The sequence below is a fragment of the Ochotona princeps genome, chromosome 10 (genome assembly GCF_030435755.1).
Source record: "Ochotona princeps isolate mOchPri1 chromosome 10, mOchPri1.hap1, whole genome shotgun sequence".
NCBI lineage: Eukaryota > Metazoa > Chordata > Mammalia > Lagomorpha > Ochotonidae > Ochotona > Ochotona princeps.
Genome location: NC_080841.1, coordinates 15,502,401 through 15,520,823, shown reverse-complemented (window position 1 = coordinate 15,520,823; position 18,423 = coordinate 15,502,401). Strand labels below are relative to the sequence as shown.

The 18,423-nt window shown below is 54.2% G+C and overlaps 2 protein-coding genes across 5 annotated transcripts in view; one reads left to right on the top strand and one right to left on the bottom strand.

The window, feature by feature from the left end:
• Nucleotides 1-12,014, top strand: part of LRRN2 (leucine rich repeat neuronal 2) — a 53,962-nt gene extending 41,948 nt beyond the window's left edge. Inside the window, exon 2 of the mRNA XM_004578726.2 lies at nt 9,033-12,014. Coding sequence (XP_004578783.2) covers nt 9,264-11,408 — 2,145 coding nt within the window. The 5' untranslated portion in view covers nt 9,033-9,263 and the 3' untranslated portion in view covers nt 11,409-12,014. The remainder of the gene's footprint in view (nt 1-9,032) is intronic.
• Nucleotides 12,015-12,918: 904 nt separating this feature from the next.
• MDM4 (MDM4 regulator of p53) overlaps nt 12,919-18,423 on the bottom strand; it is an 88,949-nt gene continuing 83,444 nt past the window's right edge. For all 4 annotated transcript variants that reach the window (XR_009246140.1, XR_009246142.1, XM_058669059.1 and 1 more), the window contains one exon: nt 12,919-13,041. Coding sequence is in view for 2 of the 4 variants with exons in the window: in XM_058669059.1 (XP_058525042.1) it covers nt 12,980-13,041 (62 nt within the window). In the remaining 2 variants the exon portion in view is untranslated. The remainder of the gene's footprint in view (nt 13,042-18,423) is intronic.

Genomic DNA, 18,423 nt, shown 5'->3' with positions numbered 1-18,423 from the left:
TCCCAGACAGTAAAAAATCATTAAAGTGAGCTCTTAATTAGTTTAATTTTGCAGCCTCTAAATATTGATTTAACCTGCCTGCCTTTGTGCTTGCCGCAGTCACTGAATCATGCCTCCTATTGATCCGCCATGAAGTTTTTCCTTCCGCCAGGCTCAGGAGCCCTGGAAGCCAGTGGCTCCCCAGAGCCCAGAAGCCAGGAGTGGGTATGGGGGAGGGGAGCCCCACCACACGGGGCCTCCTTCCAAGGGCTGCTGAGCATGGGCCAAGGCCCAGCTGCTTCCTTTTGAGTTGGCCCAGGCCAGAGAGAGCGTGTTGAAGGACAAGTCAGCTGGAAGTGTCCCCGCATCACTGGGATGGAGGAAGGTGGAGAGCCGGGCTGGGTGGTGGGGTTGGGCGAGGCTGGTGTGAGTCAGGAAGCAGAACAGGGACTATAGCATCAGCTGAGTGTGTCCCAGGCTGCCTCACCTCTCCTATCTGTACAACAGGACCACTCCCTTCCGCATCCCGTATTACTGGGAGCCTCCCAGTGGCCACTGCTGTCCAGGACCTGGCTCAGGCAGTACTCAGCTTGTGGGGAGGGCTGCTTTTGGTTCCAGGGGGGCAGATGATGGAAAGCAGAAGGACTAACCCGTCCTTACTTTATGAACAGCATTTATTCACTCCCGATGTGAACGCCTTCCAGGCAGCCCACCCCTGCTGCTGCTCTACGGGGCTTGTGTTTCCAACATGTGATGGGGGACGCCTGAGACCCCCCACAGCTGGCACAGGATTGTAGCTGTGGCAGAGCTGTAAGTGCAAGGTGACGCTGGTCCTATTAGCTCCTGGCTGTGCCAGCTCTCACTGTTCATGCCGCATCGGGCAGCTCCCTCTGCCTGCAACTCACAGCCATGCTGTTCTGTGCCACCTGCAGCCTTCACCAATCACACCCTACTCAGGGAAGCCCACTCCGTGCGGGTTTCTGTCCTGGGGTCTTTGTTCCTGGTGCCTACCTCTGTTGGTCTTAGAGATGCATTCAGTGTGTCAGGTGCATATAGCATCCAGTTGTCCTGATTTCAGAACAGACTTCCTCTCAGGCCCCAGCTGCCCAGGCATGCTCTCTCTGAGTCCGTGCCACTCCTGGTGCTTGCTGACAACTGGCTCTCCCTTTTCTCACAAGTGTTGCTCTTTTCCTTAAGTCTGGGGGTTTGCATCTGCCCTCCCCGTACTGTACCCCTCTGAGTTATCACATGTGCACACACATGGGGTACATACATCCATGCTTATATGACAGAGCTTCCTGATGGCTGGGATGGAGGAGGTGGCAGGGTCAGGGGTCATTGAGTCCAGTCTGCCAGGGTCACAGAAGTTGTTCATCAGATACACATAGCCTTTAAAACCTCAGAACCCTAGATGTGGCCACCGTTGGTCTATAGAAGCAGCAGGGGCCCTCGGAGATGAGCCCCGCAGCATCAGGTCAGAGCGTTGGTCAGAGCCAGTTGTTACGAGGCTGCATCCTCCGTGTCCTGTCCAGGAGCGCTGGGGCAGGCCTAAGGATCTGCATTTGTGGCAGGTGTGCACAGTTTGAAGGCCTTTGTTCAAGGCCACCCCACCTGTATCCAAATACAGAGGAGGAGCCCAAGGCCTAAAGAAACAGGAGGACCTGATCCAAAATCCATCCTCAAGCTGGGACCTGAACCCAGTCTCACTCCTGCCATGCCGCAGGAGAGCGTGCTCCCCACAGCGACCTGACCTCCCTGCCCCAGGAGAGGCCAGTGGGGTGTGGAGAATGTGGGAGGAGGTGGCTGAGCCAAACAGGCGCTCATGGCTGCTTCAGGAAGGAAAGCCTGAGGCAAGCGCGCAGCGAAGCCCCAGCTGCAGCCATTTATCTGGGCCTGCCCAAGGGAGGAGGTGCCATGCCCAGAGCTCGCCAGCGCGCCACCACCAGCTGATTTATGTCCCCGCCTCATCCGGCAAACCTGCTGATGAAATGAGTCCCTTCTCTCTCTGCTTCATCGCTTCTCATTCTGGTCTCATTTTCCTTTTCCATCCGAAGGGGCCCCAGCCTTTCTCACCAGCTTGGCTCTTCCTCCGTTCCCACACACAGCCCCCCCCCTTCCTAGGGAATCCAGGCTTCAGCACCCTCCCCCTCAAAACACAGTGGATCCTGGGAGCCAGGGGAAAGAGCCAGGGCAGAGGGGGGAGGGAGGACTTCAGAGACACAAGCACCACTCTTAGCTGCTCCTGGGCCTTTGCACATGCCAGGCCCTGACCAGGAAGTCCCTCTCCAGCCTCTGGTGTCTGTGGATTCCTGTCCATCTCTTGGGTCTCAGCTGATGTCGTCCCTGCCTGTCAGCACCCCAGAAGCCCCCAAATCATGAATCCCTCGCTCCATCTTCCACCCTGCGGGATCCATAGGATGCTGTGGGCTTGCTCAGAGTGAGAGCTGCTCCAGTCAGGGCAGGGCAGGACCTCCCTATGGGGCCACTGGACAGGAATTCCAGGACTAGACTTGGGCTTCTTCCTCCTGCAGTGAGCCATTGTTCAGGGCTGGGGTGGAAGAACTTCTCTGAGAAGAGCTCCCCTGAGCCTACCAGGGGCAGCTTCTGGAGAAGAGAGAAGCCACTCCCCCAGGCCAGGGGACACTGGAGCTGGCTGTTCTCCATCAGTCATGTCCCATGCTGGGGGCCTCTGCTGCACATGAGCCTGGAACTGTCCTGTACCAGGAAGTAGGGCCCTGGTGGCAGGCTCTGGGGTGTGCTCACAGTGCACATGGGAGCAGGAGCACCAACCTGCCCTGGCAAGGCCGGCTACGGGCTGGGAACCGAGGAGTGACCCAGCAGGGAAATTGGCCTTGAAGGCCAGAGGGATATAGCACAGATGCCGTTGGCCATAGGTCCCTCCTTCTTGGCACCCCCTCCATCCTGGGGCCCCAGAACTCTGTGGTACACAGGACCAGGCGGTCTCCTAGCTGTCCTCCTGCCCCCTGGACATCAGTGGTGAGCTCTGCAGCCATAGCTGGCCCTAAGGCCTGGAGCAGATTCCACATACAGAAAGCTCTAGAACAGACCTAAAGATTCTGTGTGGTAAAATCTGGAAGAATCTCTGGTAACGCCTGGCCCCTTTGCCCCAAGAAGCCCGCTCTGAAATCAGGGGAAGAATGAAGAGAATTTGGGGTTCCAACCGCCACCTGCTCCTGAACAGGACAGCGGTCAGTCGATAGGCAACTGGATGCTAACTTGGGGGGACCCCTGGAGCCCCGTGGTAAGAGCAGTGTAGTGGCTCTGCCAGCATCCACAAGGGTATAAGTCTGTCTCGCCTGTGTTCTCCCCTGCATGCATGCAGCTGGCAGGTTGCATGGGAAGGTGAGAGAAGCAGGGTGGCCATGATTCTGCGGGCACTGTTAATCCTTATTTTCCCAGCCAAGGAACAGGAGACATCGAAGGTCCGTGTCTGCTAAGGTCACCCAGAACGGGACCTGAGCTCAGGATTTCTGGAACTCTGACTCTGGTTGAGGAAGGGCTGGGGAGGGGGGTGTGACTGGGCATAGGTGGGTGGAAGACGCTGGAGCACCATGCACAGATGGCAGCCGCTCCGCTCCCTGCAGCCCTTGCAGCCCCAGCTTGGGTGCTGGGCAGGCAGCCGGAGTTTATCAAAGCTCCACTCAATTATGCTGCCCATCTGTCTCCGTGGCTCAGGGGGACCTGGCACTGCTCACCAAGGCTGGCCCATCGATCACCACCTGCCGTCCTCCCTCCTGACCCTCTGTCCCTGGGGCTGGATGGAGCTGCTGGGGCAGAGAGGAAGAGGAGGGGAGGGAGAGGCACTGCTGTGGGCACAGGGACTGAACCCTGAAGGAAGGGAGAGAGGGTGACCCTGACACAGACCACAGCTGCCTCCAGCTGTCTCCCCAGAGCTTTGCCAAAGGCCTGTAGCTTAAAAGAGGGGGATATGGCCTGGTAGCCTGTGGCTAAAATCCTCGCCTTTTATACACCGGGATCCCATATGGGATCCGGTTCTAATCCCTGCTGCTCCACTTCCCATTCATCTCCCTGCATGTGGTCTGGGAAAGCAGTCAAGGATGGCCCAAAGCCTTGGGATCCTGGACCCGTGTAAGAGACCAGAAAGAAGCTCCAGGCTTCTGGCTTATGGATCAGCTCAGCTCTGGCCATTGTGGCCATTTGGAGAGTGAACCAGTGTGACTGAAATTCTTTCTCTCTGTATCTCCTTCTCTCTGTATATCTGCCTTTCCAATAAAAATAAATTAATCTATAAAAGAGAGGGGGAATAAAGTCCATGCTTTCTGCTAAATCCAGGGAAGCTGCCTTGGGGAGACAGGTCATAGAGCCAATCTTTCCCAGAGAAAACCTTGCTCGTGGAGGAAACAACTGAATTGTTCTCCCAAATTCTGCTTCCTGGGACTTTCTGGCTCCTGTTCCAGACGCCCACATGGCTGACCACAGAGCAGTTGGACGGTTGTTGTACCACACAGGTACCACACATCCTGACTGTTCCCAAGCCCAACCATCCCCTCAGAGAAACAGAATCTGAGGGTCCCAAGCCTGAGGTGGTGGAGGGGGAGGAGCCACGTCTACAGGGTGCAGGGAGGAGCTGGCTCCTGAGTGTTAGGCATTAATCTGCATTGGCTGGACTAGGTCAGAGGCCCTAGATTGACATCCTGGCCCCACCACACAGAGCTGTGCCTTCCCCTTGCCAAGGCCAAGGAAGCCATATGTTTCCTTAGGGGTTGATGGGAGGACCCTGTAGGATGTATGTGTGAGCCATGTGTTACTATGGATGTCCACTCCCAGGCCCCCCGCCCCATGTGCTTAGTCCTACCCCAGCTCTCAGGGGACACAGGAAGTCTGTAAGACATCTTCCCTGTCACCAAGAGCCTGAACCCCAGTGGGCAGGAGACAGGTGCCTACGATAGGCCAGGCTGCCGCTTACCCAGGAGGCTGCTGTGGAAGGCCAGCTAACCCAGCTCCCCTACAGCTGCCAGAGGCAACACGGCGCTCACAGCCACAATGCATGAGCAGGCAGCTTCCAGCTGCCTCCTGCAAAGGGCTATGTGCCTAGCCCAGCTCTAGAGTCAGAGAGGGCAACATGAGCACATGCCAGCAGCTGTGCCCTCTCTCTGGAGTTCCAAGCCCAGAGCTGGGCCTGGCTGCCTCACTAATGTAACCCAGCCAGGGTAGGTGAAGGTGATGGAAGCTGCCTGGGGTAGGCAGGAAAGGCAACTCCCCCCACCGCCAGAAGACTTCAGTTCTGTTTTTTAAATAAAGATTTGTTTATTTGAAATAGCTACCTACATGGGGCAATACCATGGCTCAACAGGCTAATCCTCACCTTCCACAGACCATGTGGGCACCAGTTTGATCCCAGGTGCTCCACTTCCCACCCAGCTCCCTGCTTGTGGCCTGGGAAAGCAGTCGAGGACAATCAAAGCCTTGGGACCCTGCACCCGTGTGGGAGACCCAGAGGAAGTTCCTGAGTCCTGGCTTTGGATTGGCTCAACTCTGGCCATTGAGGCCATTTGGGGAGTGAACCAGTGGACAAAAGATCTTTCTTTCTGTCTCTCCTTCTCTCTGTAAATCTGCCTTTCCAATAAGAATAAATAAATCTTAACAACAAAGAAGAAAAAGCTACAGAGAGGGAGAGACAGAAAGATCCTCCACTCTCTGATTCAGTCCCCACAACGGCCAGGACTGGGCCGAGGCCAGGAGCTTCTTCCAGGTCTCTCATATGGATGCAGGGGCTCAAGCACTTGGTCCATCCTCCACTGATTTTTCTGGGAGTTGGATTGGAAATAGAGCAGCGTACTTGCCCTCATCTTTGTTGTTGTCTTTGTTTTTGTTTGTTTTGTAAGATTTACTTACATGCCACAGAAAAAAGAGGAGGAGACAGAGAGATATCTTCCATCTGCTGGTTCACTTCCCTAATAACTGTAATGGCCAGGGCTGGGCTAGGCCAAAGCCAGTAGCCTGAAAACTCCATCCAGGACTTCCATGTAGTTGGCAGTGACCCAAGGACTGGAACTATCCTCTGCTGCTTTCCTAGGCTGTAAGCAGAGAGCTGGATCAGCTGGGACTCAAGTCAGCACCCATCTGGGTTGCCAGCATTGCAGATGGCAGCTTAACGTGCTGTGCTATAAGGCTGGCCTCTCAGCTTGGGATTTAGTGGTTTCTTGATTCTCTTAGTGGAGTGTTCATGCAACTCTTAGAACAAATGTTTGAGGGAAGAGAGAGAAGCAGGGGCCCACTGCCTCCTCTCTAGCCATCACCTGTCTGCTCACATGGGCTCCCTTAGTTGTTTTTGCTTCCCAGCCAGCATGGCATTCTTTGATGATGATGGTGATGAAGATGAAGACACAGAGATCTCACATTCACCAGCCCTCTCCTCCAAAACCCACAACAGCAGGGACTGAGCCCAAGCAAAACTGGGAGTCGAGAGCCGCATCCAAGTCTCCCACGTGGGTGGCAGGGACCCAACTGTTTGAGCCATCCCTTGCTTACTCCCCAGGGTGGACACCAGCAGGAAGCTGGAATCAGGAGAGCCAGAACTGGAACCCGGGCACTCAGCCATGTGATCCAGGCATTCCTGACCCAACACCCAGCCCCATCACGGTACCCTAAATATGGGGCCATGTTGCCTGCCTCACCCTTCTCTCCCCCACTGTGGGCAATGCAGTGGAAAAGCTTTGTGTGGGCTGGTGGGGCTACTGTCCCCTAACAAGTCCTGGAGTTGGTGAGCTGCCACCCTATCCCCAGCCCTGCCCCAGCTCTCACCCTAAGAAGCAGCCTGAGCTAGAAGCAAGGCTCATTGGTGGAGCTGTGTGGCGTGGGTATCCTGGCAGCCTTATCTTAGGCAGCAGGAAACAGATCTGCAGAACAGGCCCATGGCTTTTCCCAGGTGGTTCTGGCAGTGGGGACGTGGGTCCTGGCCTATTTGGCCTGCTGACTCGTGCCAGATGCCAGACAGGAATTTGTGGCCACTGGATGGGACTGTGGTGGGACCTCAACCTTCACTCCAGTTCTGTGACAGGGGACCACTTGGGATCTGAGCTTGTCCATTGCTTTCTCCTGTCCTATTCTGTACTACAATTATCCCCTTGCCACCCCATCACTGTCTTGGATGGCTGGGTTCCCTGGGCCTCCCCTGGCACACGTGTGCAAGTATGTAGGCCTACATACACATGTGTTTGTTTGCCCTCAGTTTGCATGCCAGCACTCACACCCCTATGCAAAACCTCTGTGCCTTTGGAACCACGGTTGCTTTTTCCACCTTCAGAAATAGCTGTGGCACAGAGTGGGAAGTTGTGGGGCATAAATAGGCACTCTCCTGCCTGGGAGAGGGTGCCCCGCCTGCAGCCGCTCCCCTCCTAGCACACCTACTTCCTGAAGGTGGAATGAGACCAGGCAAGAGCACCTCGGACTGGCTGCGATGCACCTGCCTGCTCCTGTTTCCTGCAGCTCCCTGCCGAGGACTGCTCACCTGGGGGCCAGAGGAGCTGGTGTGCCCTAGGCCGCAGCAGGCTCAGTTTAGATGTGGAGACAGAGAAGTTTCTTCGGGTTCTTCATGTGCCAATTGGCATATGAATGCTTAACTGTGCAGACCAGGTGCCAGAGCCAAGCAGGTGGCAGACCTGCAGAGTCCCCGAAGGGTCCCAGGTGATAGTGGGCATTCGCAGGTGTCCTGTGCTTCCTCAGGAATCTACCTGGAGTTAGTCCAGGCCAGAGTGGGCAGCACAGAGCCTACCCATCCCCGTTTTTTGTCTTTTCCATCTTGCAAATGGGAGGATGGGGCCATCCTCCAGGGCAGCACATCCTGGCCCAGGAACCAGAGAGAGAACCCTGTGCCCCTGGACCCTGGCATGTGTCCTCCCCCTGTCACTGTACTTTGGAGGGAGGAAGGAATGGTGGCTTTGATTCTGGTTGGTCAAGGGGAAGATGTTGGGGGCCTGATTTCCTGCGGGAAGGGTCCCTGGAATTTTGTTCCTACAGTAAACTCTGGATTCATGACCAACGTTATGGGTGCACCTGTGAGACGGCTCTTTTGTCAGGGAGGCCTCCCCCTGGGATGTGGCCAGGGCTGTGACACAGGGAGCATGGGCCCTGGAAAAGATCAAAGCCGCCCCTTGGCCAGCAAGAGCTGGGAGAGAGATTTCAGAGGAGCTGTCATGGGAAGTGACTGGACTTGGGACTTAATGGAGCTGGAGTTGTCCGAGAGACCATGAAGAGACAGGAGGCAGAGAGGAGGCATGTCAGGGACATCAACCCCAAAGACCTGTGCACAAGACAAGCCAGAAGAAGTGGCCAGGCCTCTCACAGAAGTCCTAGCCACAGGGCGGATGTGGGTTTCTGGACCCCACTGCCTCCAGGCAGCTCTCTCTGCCAGGCTGCTGGGAAAGGGTGAGCCTGTCTCCAGGCTGAGGAAGTTGAGGTAAACTCAAGCAGGACTCTCTCTCTCTCTCTCTCTCTCTCTCTCACACACATACACACACACACTGGGAGAGCCACAGCAGGTGGCTGGTAGGGCCTCCCACCTATCTGAATGTCAACCCTCTGGGCCCTGGAGCCTATCTCAGATGCTGGAAGCTGCACTTGGCACACTGGCCGCTTCCCACCTCCTGCCTGCTCTGCCACAGAGCAGCCCAGAGCTGTCTTCTTGGTCTCCAGTTATCCAGAGAGCTAAGGAGGGCATGGGAGAGATTAGGGAATCCATACCTCATGTCTGGGCTCAGAAGAACTGAGCAAGACAAGCACACACACTCCTCACACACACATAAAAGCATGAGCAAACACAGCCAGGTGTGCACACACCCCGTTCTCAGAGTTATCCTATATCTTTGTCAGTGGTTTCTAGCGGCTCACTCTTGAGCAGGTCATGGCAGAGGGTAAGTAGTTATCTTAAGGACCACAGGATGGGGCCTGGCTCTGGCCTTGGCCATGCCCCTTGTAGCACTTTAAGCATCTTGAGTCCCATAAGGGATGCGGGAGGAGGGGGGAAAGCTGTGTCCCTTGCCAGCGCCCTAATTCTAGTCTTCTTCTTCTAGGGCTATCCCCAAAAGGGAGTGGCAATGAGCAGGCAGGCCCAGCCTCGGTGGACAAGGATGAGGAGCCGCACACAGGAGGGCAAGCGGTGACGCCCTGGCCCCTTGTAGAATGGCTGCCATGAGTAGGTGCTTCCCCAGGCCCTGGCCGGGCTGCTGAGGTTCACCTGCAAACCACGAGGAGCAGGACCCTGCGTGCATCTTGTGGATGGTCCCCTGCCCTGCACCTCCACCATGGGGCTCCTAGTGGCACCTCTCCTGCTAGCCTGGGTGGCCGGTGCCACTGCCGCTGTACCCATGGTGCCCTGGCATGTGCCCTGTCCCCCACAGTGCACCTGCCAGATCCGGCCCTGGTACACGCCCCGCTCGTCCTACCGGGAGGCCGCCACAGTAGACTGTAATGACCTGTTCCTGACGGCGGTGCCACCGGCACTGCCCACAGGGACCCAGACCCTGCTGCTGCAGAGTAACAGCATCATGCAGGTGGAGCAGGGTGAGCTTGCCTACCTGGCCAATCTCACGGAGCTGGACCTGTCCCAGAACAGCTTTTCAAATGCCCAGGACTGCGACTTGCGGTCCCTGCCCCAACTGCTAAGCCTGCACCTGGAAGAGAACCAGTTGACACGGCTGGAGGACCAGAGCTTTGCGGGGCTGGCCAGCCTGCAGGAGTTGTATCTCAACCACAACCAGCTCTACCGCATCGCACCCCGAGCTTTTGCAGGCCTCAGCAACCTGCTGCGGCTGCACCTCAACTCCAACCTGCTCAGGGCCATCGACAGTCGCTGGTTCGAAATGCTGCCCAGCCTGGAGATCCTCATGATCGGGGGCAACAAGGTGGATGCCATCCTGGACATGAACTTCCGGCCACTGGCCAACCTGCGCAGCCTGGTGCTGGCGGGCATGAACCTGCGGGAGATCTCCGACTACGCGCTGGAGGGGCTGCAGAACCTGGAGAGTCTCTCCTTTTACGACAACCTGCTGGCGCGGGTGCCCCGGCGGGCGCTGGAGCAGGTGCCAGGGCTCAAGTTCCTGGACCTGAACAAGAACCCGCTGCAGCGGGTGGGGCCAGGAGACTTCGCCAACATGCTGCATCTTAAGGAGCTGGGGCTGAACAACATGGAGGAGCTGGTCTCCATCGACAAGTTTGCCCTGGTCAACCTCCCAGAGCTGACCAAGCTGGATGTCACCAACAACCCGCGACTGTCCTTCATCCACCCCCGCGCCTTCCATCGCCTGCCCCATGTGGAGACGCTCATGCTTAACAACAACGCCCTCAGTGCCTTGCACCAGCAGACAGTAGAGTCCCTGCCCAGCCTGCAGGAGGTGGGGCTCCATGGTAACCCCATCCGCTGCGACTGCGTCATCCGCTGGGCCAACGCCACGGGCACCCGTGTGCGCTTCATCGAGCCGCAGTCCACCCTGTGCGCAGAGCCGCCTGACCTGCAGCGCCGCCCGGTCCGTGAGGTGCCCTTCCGGGAGATGACCGACCGCTGCCTGCCCCTCATCTCCCCCCGCAGCTTCCCCTCCAGCCTCCACATGGCCAACGGCGAGAGCAAGACACTGCACTGCAGGGCAGTAGCTGAACCGGAACCCGAGATCTACTGGGTCACACCTGCCGGGGTCCGACTGACACCTGCCCACAAGGGCGGGAGGTACCGCGTGTACCCTGAGGGAACCCTGGAGCTGCGGAGGGTGACAGCAGCAGAGGCGGGGCTGTACACCTGCGTGGCCCAGAACCTGGTGGGAGCTGACACTAAGACAGTCAGGGTGGTGGTCAGCCGTGCGCCACTCCAGACTGGTGGGGACGACGGCCGGGGCCTGGAGCTCCGGGTACTGGAAACCCACCCCTATCACATCCTGCTCTCCTGGGTGTCCCCTCCCAACACACTCTCCACCAACCTCACCTGGTCCAGCGCCACTTCCTTCCAGGCCCAGGGGACCCGTACCCAAGCCCGCCTGCCCCGGGGCACTCACAGCTACAACATCACCCGCCTGCTCCAGGCCACCGAGTACTGGGCCTGCCTGCATGTGGCCTTCGCTGACGCCCACACCCAGTTGGCCTGCGTGTGGGCCAGGACTACAGAGGCCACACCCTGCCGTGGGGCCCTTGGGGACCAGCCAGGGCTCATGGCCACCCTGACCCTGGTTGTTCTCTTGCTGGCAGCTGGACTCACAGTCCATCTTGGCGTAGGCCGGCCCAGGCGAGGTGTGGCCGCGCGGCCTCTCCTTCCAGCCTGGGCTTTCTGGGGCTGGGGCAGCCCATCCATGCGAGTGGTGAGCGTGCCCCTGGTTCTGCCCTGGAATCCCAGTAGGAAGCCATCTGGCTGCTCGGAGGGAGGCCAACCACCTCTTTCACCACCATTGTCTCAAAACTCCTGAGGCCCAGCCTGTTCTGGGTGGTGGCGGAGGCGTAATCAGGACCGCTTTCTAACCAAAAGGGACACAGCCAGAGCTGGAGGCCCCGGGAGGAGTGCCACAGGTACCCCTGCACACTGGAGGCCCAGCAGCTATGGCCCCAGAAACCTCCCCCTGGACAGGAGTGACTCTGGCCAACCTCCCTGCCCCCTGCCTGCCCGCTCATCTGGGGGTCCAGGGCTCCTGGTCCTCTGCTTGGCTGTCCCTTGCCTGTGACCCCCTTGCAGGATGCCCCCCCCCTTGCTCCCTCTCCCCTTGTACAGTCTCAGTTGCTTGCTCTCCCCTATCCTGGGCAAGGACTGAAGGAGGCCTCTCCTGCCCATCTTGAGACCCACCCTCAAAGCAGGAGCAATGGCCCCCCACCACAAGACAGACCTGCAGGACACGTGCAGACAGGGAGGCCCGGGGACGCCCCCTGAAGCGACAGCCCGAGCTCCCTGGAGCTGGCTTTCTAGCGGCGATTTTGTACCTTTGTGGAGAAATGTGTCACCTACACCCCCAGCCCCATTCACTCTTTTCTCCTGTTTTGTAAAAAATAAAAATAAATGATAATAACAACAGTAATAAGGAGGGAGGGAGAGAAGGCAAAGAACCTTGGCTGTGCGAGTGGAAGCTCCGAGCTGGGAGTCGGCAGAGTCTGCACTGGGGAGGGTTGGGGAAAGGGGAGGCCCCTACTTTCCCTTGTCCTTCCAGGAGCCTCTGGGTGCACCCCCAAGAGCCTGCTGTGGGCAGGAGCGGCGACAGTGACCAGAGGTGGCAAGGAGAAGATGAGAGGAGAAACTGGAAAGAATGGAAATTTCTATCCCCATGCAGCGCCACCCCAGCTCCTGGTCTGATGAGCAGTTGCCAGGCCCAGGCCGTGAAAGAAGGTCCCACCTACTTCTCATGAAGACAGCCCTAGGCAGCAGGGCCCGAGGGACGAGGGAGGACTGAGGAGAGAGGGTGTTAGCTTTTTGAGCTGTAAACCCAAAAGCAAGACACAAGTCACGCTACAGGTCTTTATTTCAGCAAGGGAGGCTGTGGAGAGAGCAAGTAGAGCTTGGCAGAAGGGAGAAAATGAGAGGGAGTCTGATGGGCTGCTTCCTGGTGGGAGACAGCCTAGGACCACTTCCACATGGCAGGGTGACCATGTGAGGGACATGGCTGCCTAGGGTGTGCAGCACTGGGCTTTTATACATCTTAGGTGTGTGGGGGTGGAGGCGGCAGTTCCTGAGTTTGCTCATGCTTGTGATGTGTCATCATGGCGGGTGTTGATATGCACAAATTTGGTATTTGAAACATTTCTGGATGAGAGTGACTGACCTGGAGAAAGACAGCACTGAGGCTAGTGAAGGTCTCTGCTGTTTGTGGCCGGAGGTGGGCAGGAAGGAGGGATAGCGCCGGGACTCGGTCTGCTGCTCGGTGTTCTGAGGTCACCAGGTAGGTGTTCCTGGCTTGTGATACGCTCTCCTGTCCTCTGATGCACTCAGCTCCTCCCAAGACAGGCCTGCAGGGAGAGAGGGTGGGCTCAGGGATAGGAAGTTGCATTCATTTGTTCACTTTCCATTTGAGGGGGATTGGCAATGAGGATGATCTACTTCCACAGTTGTTCCTGTGGCTGTTAACCAGAAGAAGGGGGGAAAAAAAAGGTTGACTTTAGACAGCCAGATGTGAAGAGGAGCATGTATTGAAAACAGTGAAGTCAAGTTCAAGGCCACGATAGGGTTTGGGAGTAGGGAGGCAGCAGTTGCTGTCATTTCTGGCTGGTCCACATTGCACTGCTCCCCATGAACAAGTGCCCCGAGCCCAGGGAAGGCCCTGTAGTATGATCTCATCACCTCCCCCAGCGTGCCCCGCAACCCCCAGCGAAGCGGCCGTAGTATCAGACGCAAATGCTAGGGAATCTCGCTGCTTCAGAAGGTAGGAGGAAGGGTGTCACTGGCTCTGGGACCACTTGGCTGCCTCCTGCTTCCCCCAGGAGACTCCTCAGCTACAGGCAGGAAACAGCCCCCGGGGAGAGGGAGAAGTATGTCAGTGGAGGATGCAGCCCCCAGGCCTGGTGTGGAGCTTACTCACCAGCTGCTCAGGTCCCTAGCAGTGAAGCCTTCCTTGTTGAGGAGGAACCTATGCTGGGGCTTTAACTGTCTCCCAGCTGAGCTGCTGGGCCCTGAACACCTGGCTGGCTACCTAAGGAAAGAAGGGGAGAATGGTGAGTGACCTTTCTCCTAGAAAAGAGGTGATGCTGCAGGGACACAGCTGGGGACAAATAGGAACAGACTCTCTGGGTTACTGTGCCCTGGGGCTAGCGAGAAGCTGAGCCACCAAGAATGGCAGACTCTTCCTCACCTCCCACACCCCGAGCTGCAGGGTTGGCCACAAGCCACAGACATGTCTACCAGCAGTGGAGACCATGGGCCCATCCCTGCTCTCCTCTTGGGCCTCCCTGCTTTCCTCTTGGTCCTGGATGTTCATGAACACCAGCTGAGGTCTTGGCCATCACATAAGTCCAAGCCTGAGGACATCTCGACAGGCTGGGCTTGAAACAAACGTAACAGCTACGGAGGTTGGTGTCTTCTTTACATTTATTTCAACCAGAGTTTTGTTTCCCTCTAAAAATAGTTATCTGAAAGTCGGGATTAGAGAGAGAGAGAATCATCCATCCACTGGCTCACCCCAAATGGTCACAGAGGCCAGGGGTAGGCAAGGCAGAAACCAGGAACTGAAAACTTCTTATGCTCTCCCACAGTGGTTTAGGAGTCCAAGCACCTGAGCCGTCCTCTGCTGCTTTCCCACACTCATTAGCAGGGAGCTGCATAGGAAATGGAACAACTGGGACTTGAACCAGTACCTTTATGGGATGCCGGCATTTGCAGGCAATGGCTTTACCGGCTGCTCCACAGCACCGGTCCCTGACTCTGTTCTGAGACACAGAAACGCAGCTTCCAGCCACTGGTTCACTCTGCCTAAAGGCCACAATGCTTAGAGCCAGGCAAAAATCCAGAGTTAGGAATTAATTTAGTCATCCAAGTCACCTCCAGAATGTCAGGGAAACCAGTTAGGTGAGCCATGGCTGCTGTCTCCCAGCACCTGCAGGGGTGGGAACCTGGAGTCTGGAGGCAGAGCCATGTGCAATGAACCAGGATGCAAGCATGGACAGCAGCATTGAAGCCATACAGCCAAAGGCCCACCTGCCCCAAAGATGGCTCTAAGTTCTACAATGTCTATTTCTGTCTTAAGCTGTGACTTGGGGCCTATCGCGTTCATCTGCAGGGATGATTTTAAAACCCGACATAATCGCTGAGCCTACTGTGCCCAGAGCTGCCCAGGATGATGACTCATCCTGCCTGCAGCGACCTCACCAACAGCTCCTTCAGACTTGGGGTGGAGGTGGGGTGGCAATCCAGGCCAGGCCACAGCAGCTCCCCGCCACCCTGGTGCTGGCCTCTCAGTTCTGCACCACCTGTAGAGCTGTCAACCATGGCTTCAGGGAAGCTGTCAGTCCAGTGTGTGTGACACAGCGCTAGGTGAGACCAGCTGGTCCAGTGGAGGGGACCAAGGCACCCTTCCCAGTCTTAGCCCTGAAAGCCCACATTTCAAGACGTCTACACCCCAGGAAAACAGCACTTCAGGGATCTCCAGGTCAACTCAAGCATTCCTCTTCCCCACCTCTGTCAACGTTTTTGGTTTTTTTTTTTTCTTTTTAAAGATGTATTCATTTGAAAGGCAGAGAAACTGGAGAAGAGAGAAAAAGAGAGAGAGATTATCCATCTGCTGATTTACTCCCTAAATGCTAACAACAGTCAAGCCTAGGCCAGGCCAGTCAGGAGCCGTGAACTTCATCCACTTCTCCCACATGAGTGTCAAGGACGTAAGGGCTTAGAACATCATGTGCTGCCTCCCATGTACATTAACAGCAAATTGCATTGGAGTGGAGCTATAGGTCTCAAACCATTCTAATACAGCATGTGGGTGTTCTAAACAGTGGCTTAAGCAGTTGCACTGCAATACCTGCCTGCAAGTTCTTTTTTTCTTCCTTCTGCTATTTTTTATTATCATTTTATAATATAGTTCCATAGGCCCTAGGATTTCCCCTACCCCATCCAAAACCCTCCCCCCACACACACTGAGTTCTCCCATATCATTACAACAGCATAGTTCCTCATAAACAGTCATAAGTCCATCACTGTGGGCATAGACAATGACAGAGAGTCCAGCATCCCATTGTCAAGACACATCCAATAATTTCACTGGGAGTCCATCCTCAATCCAGAAGTAGAGCTGCACACTGTACTGTATCCTCCCTCACCTCTGGCCACGTCAGTCTCCACTACAAAGTTACTATAAATCCCCCCAAGTGAAAAGTCATAACAAATCAACAGGAAGAAAAACAGAAATTTACAATGCGATGAAGTTAAAACATGCTGCTGGATATGATAGTCTCCATTACACAGTTACCCTTAGATGAAAAGCCACAGCAGGAAGAAAAAAAAGAAATTAACAACACCATGAAGTTAAATAACATGCTACTGAACAACTAATGTATGACTGAAGAAATTAAAAAGGAAATCACAAACCTTCTTGAAGAAAATGATGCTACTGTAGATCGGAGTCATTGAAGAATTTAACGAGAAAAAAAGTGTTTTGAAGAAATGAAACTAAAAACAAAAACATCAAAATCCATGAGATACAGTTTCCACTGATCTTTGTTGGTGAGATATATCTACTGTAAGCAACAAATAGATAGGTTTTGTGTTTTTAATCCAGTCTACTAATCTATAATGACTGATTGATGAGTTTAATCCATTTACATTCAGGGTTAATATGAATGGGTAGTAATTTAGTCCTGTCATTTAGCAATGGGTTGTTCATTGATTTAGTCTTCTGTTATTATTTTCTGGGATGTTCTTCACATTTGCCTTTGGTTTTGGTGGGCGCTGTTCCTTTCCTCTGTCAAGAGAACATTTTTAGGTATCCTTTGTAGGGCAGTTTGGAAGAGGTATATTCTTTTAACTTTTCTTTACTGCGGAAGAATTTTATTTCATTTTCAAAGACAAAGGAAAATTTTGCTGGGTACATTATCCTGGGCAGACAGATTTTTGCTTCTAGAATCTGGATTATGTGGTTCCATTCTCTTCCTGCCTGTAGTTTCCTGTGAGAGATCAGCTGTGAGTTTAATTGCCATTCCTCTATATGTCAACTGATTTTTTTCACATGCACATTTAAGGATCTTTTCTTATGTTCGATTGAAGAGAGCTTAATTATCAATGTGTCACAGTGAAGATCGCTTTTGGGCAAGCCTGTTGGGAGTTCTATGTCCCTCCTGGATGTTGTTTCCCAACTGTCTCTCCAGGTTAGGGAAATATTCTTTTATTATTTCATTAAATACATTTTAAAACCCAGCTTCTTTTTCTATACCTTCTGGAACTCCCATAACTCTTATATCTGGCCTTTTAATAGTGTCTCTTAATTCTTGAGTATTTTTTTTAGCTTGACTCAGCTCTGCTTCCAGCTTCTTGTTTCCCCATTGTGACAGGAAATATCTTCCAATTCTAACATTCTTCTGCCTCCTTTATTCTATTATTGAGACTCTCCACAGAATTTTTAATTTGCTCTGTTGCCTTCTTCATTCCCAATAATTCAACTTGATTTTGTTTCAGTGTTGCTATTTCCTGTGTGACATTTCCTTAAATTCCTACATGTGTTTCTCATTGTTGATAAGCAGCTTTGTAACAAGTGTTTTGAATTCTGCATTCCCCATTTTCTCGATGTCTTCCTCAGTTAACTCTGAGGTTGGCAAAGGCTTTTGCTCTTTTGCAGGGGAGTCTTCAGTAATATTCATTGTGCTTTTGTCTCTTCTTTTGCTCTTGGTCATTGTACTTCTGGTTATCAGATTCTTCTCCTTGGGGCAGGTGTTTAAGCTGTGTCAACCACAGGACTACAGTTTGATTTTACTTATTGCAGTTGGTAGAAGGCTCTTTGTTTGCAGTCACTTGTGCTACTCCCTCCAGCAAGTTCCAGATCTGGGTTCTTATGTTAGACTTCCACCATGGTCTCCGTAGCCCCAGCACCTGGTTCACCACTCTATCTCCTGTGAGCCTGTGCTGTTGTTGTATCGTTGTTTGTACAACATTTCTTCTACTTCCGGTTCACACAGTTCCCAGGATTAGGTTGACACCAGGTGTCCTAAATAGCTAGGTTGCTGGTGGTGCTGATCTTGCCGTTACCTGCTGGCCATTAGGTCTGAGGGCTTCACGGACCTATTTTGAGTCATAAGCTGCCAAAGTCGCTATTCTGTCAACAAATCTTTAACAAGCAGGACTGTGTGGAGGGTGTCACTCAAGAAATATAGAAAAAAAGAAGGCCTGTGAGCCCAAAGACATTACATGTTTGGGGGACAGGAAGTTCATGGGCAGAACAAGATGCACCAGAATACTTCAAAAACTGTTGACTGGGCTGCGAAAGTCTTTGAAGCCTATGCAGTTTCTTCCTAATAGGCATTTCCTGTGAGCTTTTTTCAAGAACAAGTGTAGGCACGGATTTCAAAGTTTTTGAACCAAAATCAACTCATGTTTTATCTCCATTCCGCATGAAATGTCTAAAGACCTCTCACATGATATGCCAGATGGCAGTGAGTACTACGGAGAAAAATAAGGAACACAGCTAAGGGATGGGTGTTTAAACAGGATAGGCACAAAGGGCCACTCCCTTTTTAAGATGTGTTCATTTGAAAGGCAGAGATGGGAAGAGGCACATTTTTCATCCCCAGGTGGCCACAATGGCCAGACCTGGACCAGATTGGAGCCTGAAGCCTGGAATTCCACCCAGGTGTCTCACAGGCATGCAGGAGCCACGTACTTGGGCCATCATCTGCTGTTTTCCCAGGCACTTTAGCAGGGAGCTGAATCGGAAGTGGAGTATCTGGGACTTGAACCAGTGCCCAGGTGAGAACCAGACATCACTGGCAGCGACTTACCCCACTGCACCACTTGCCAGACAAAGG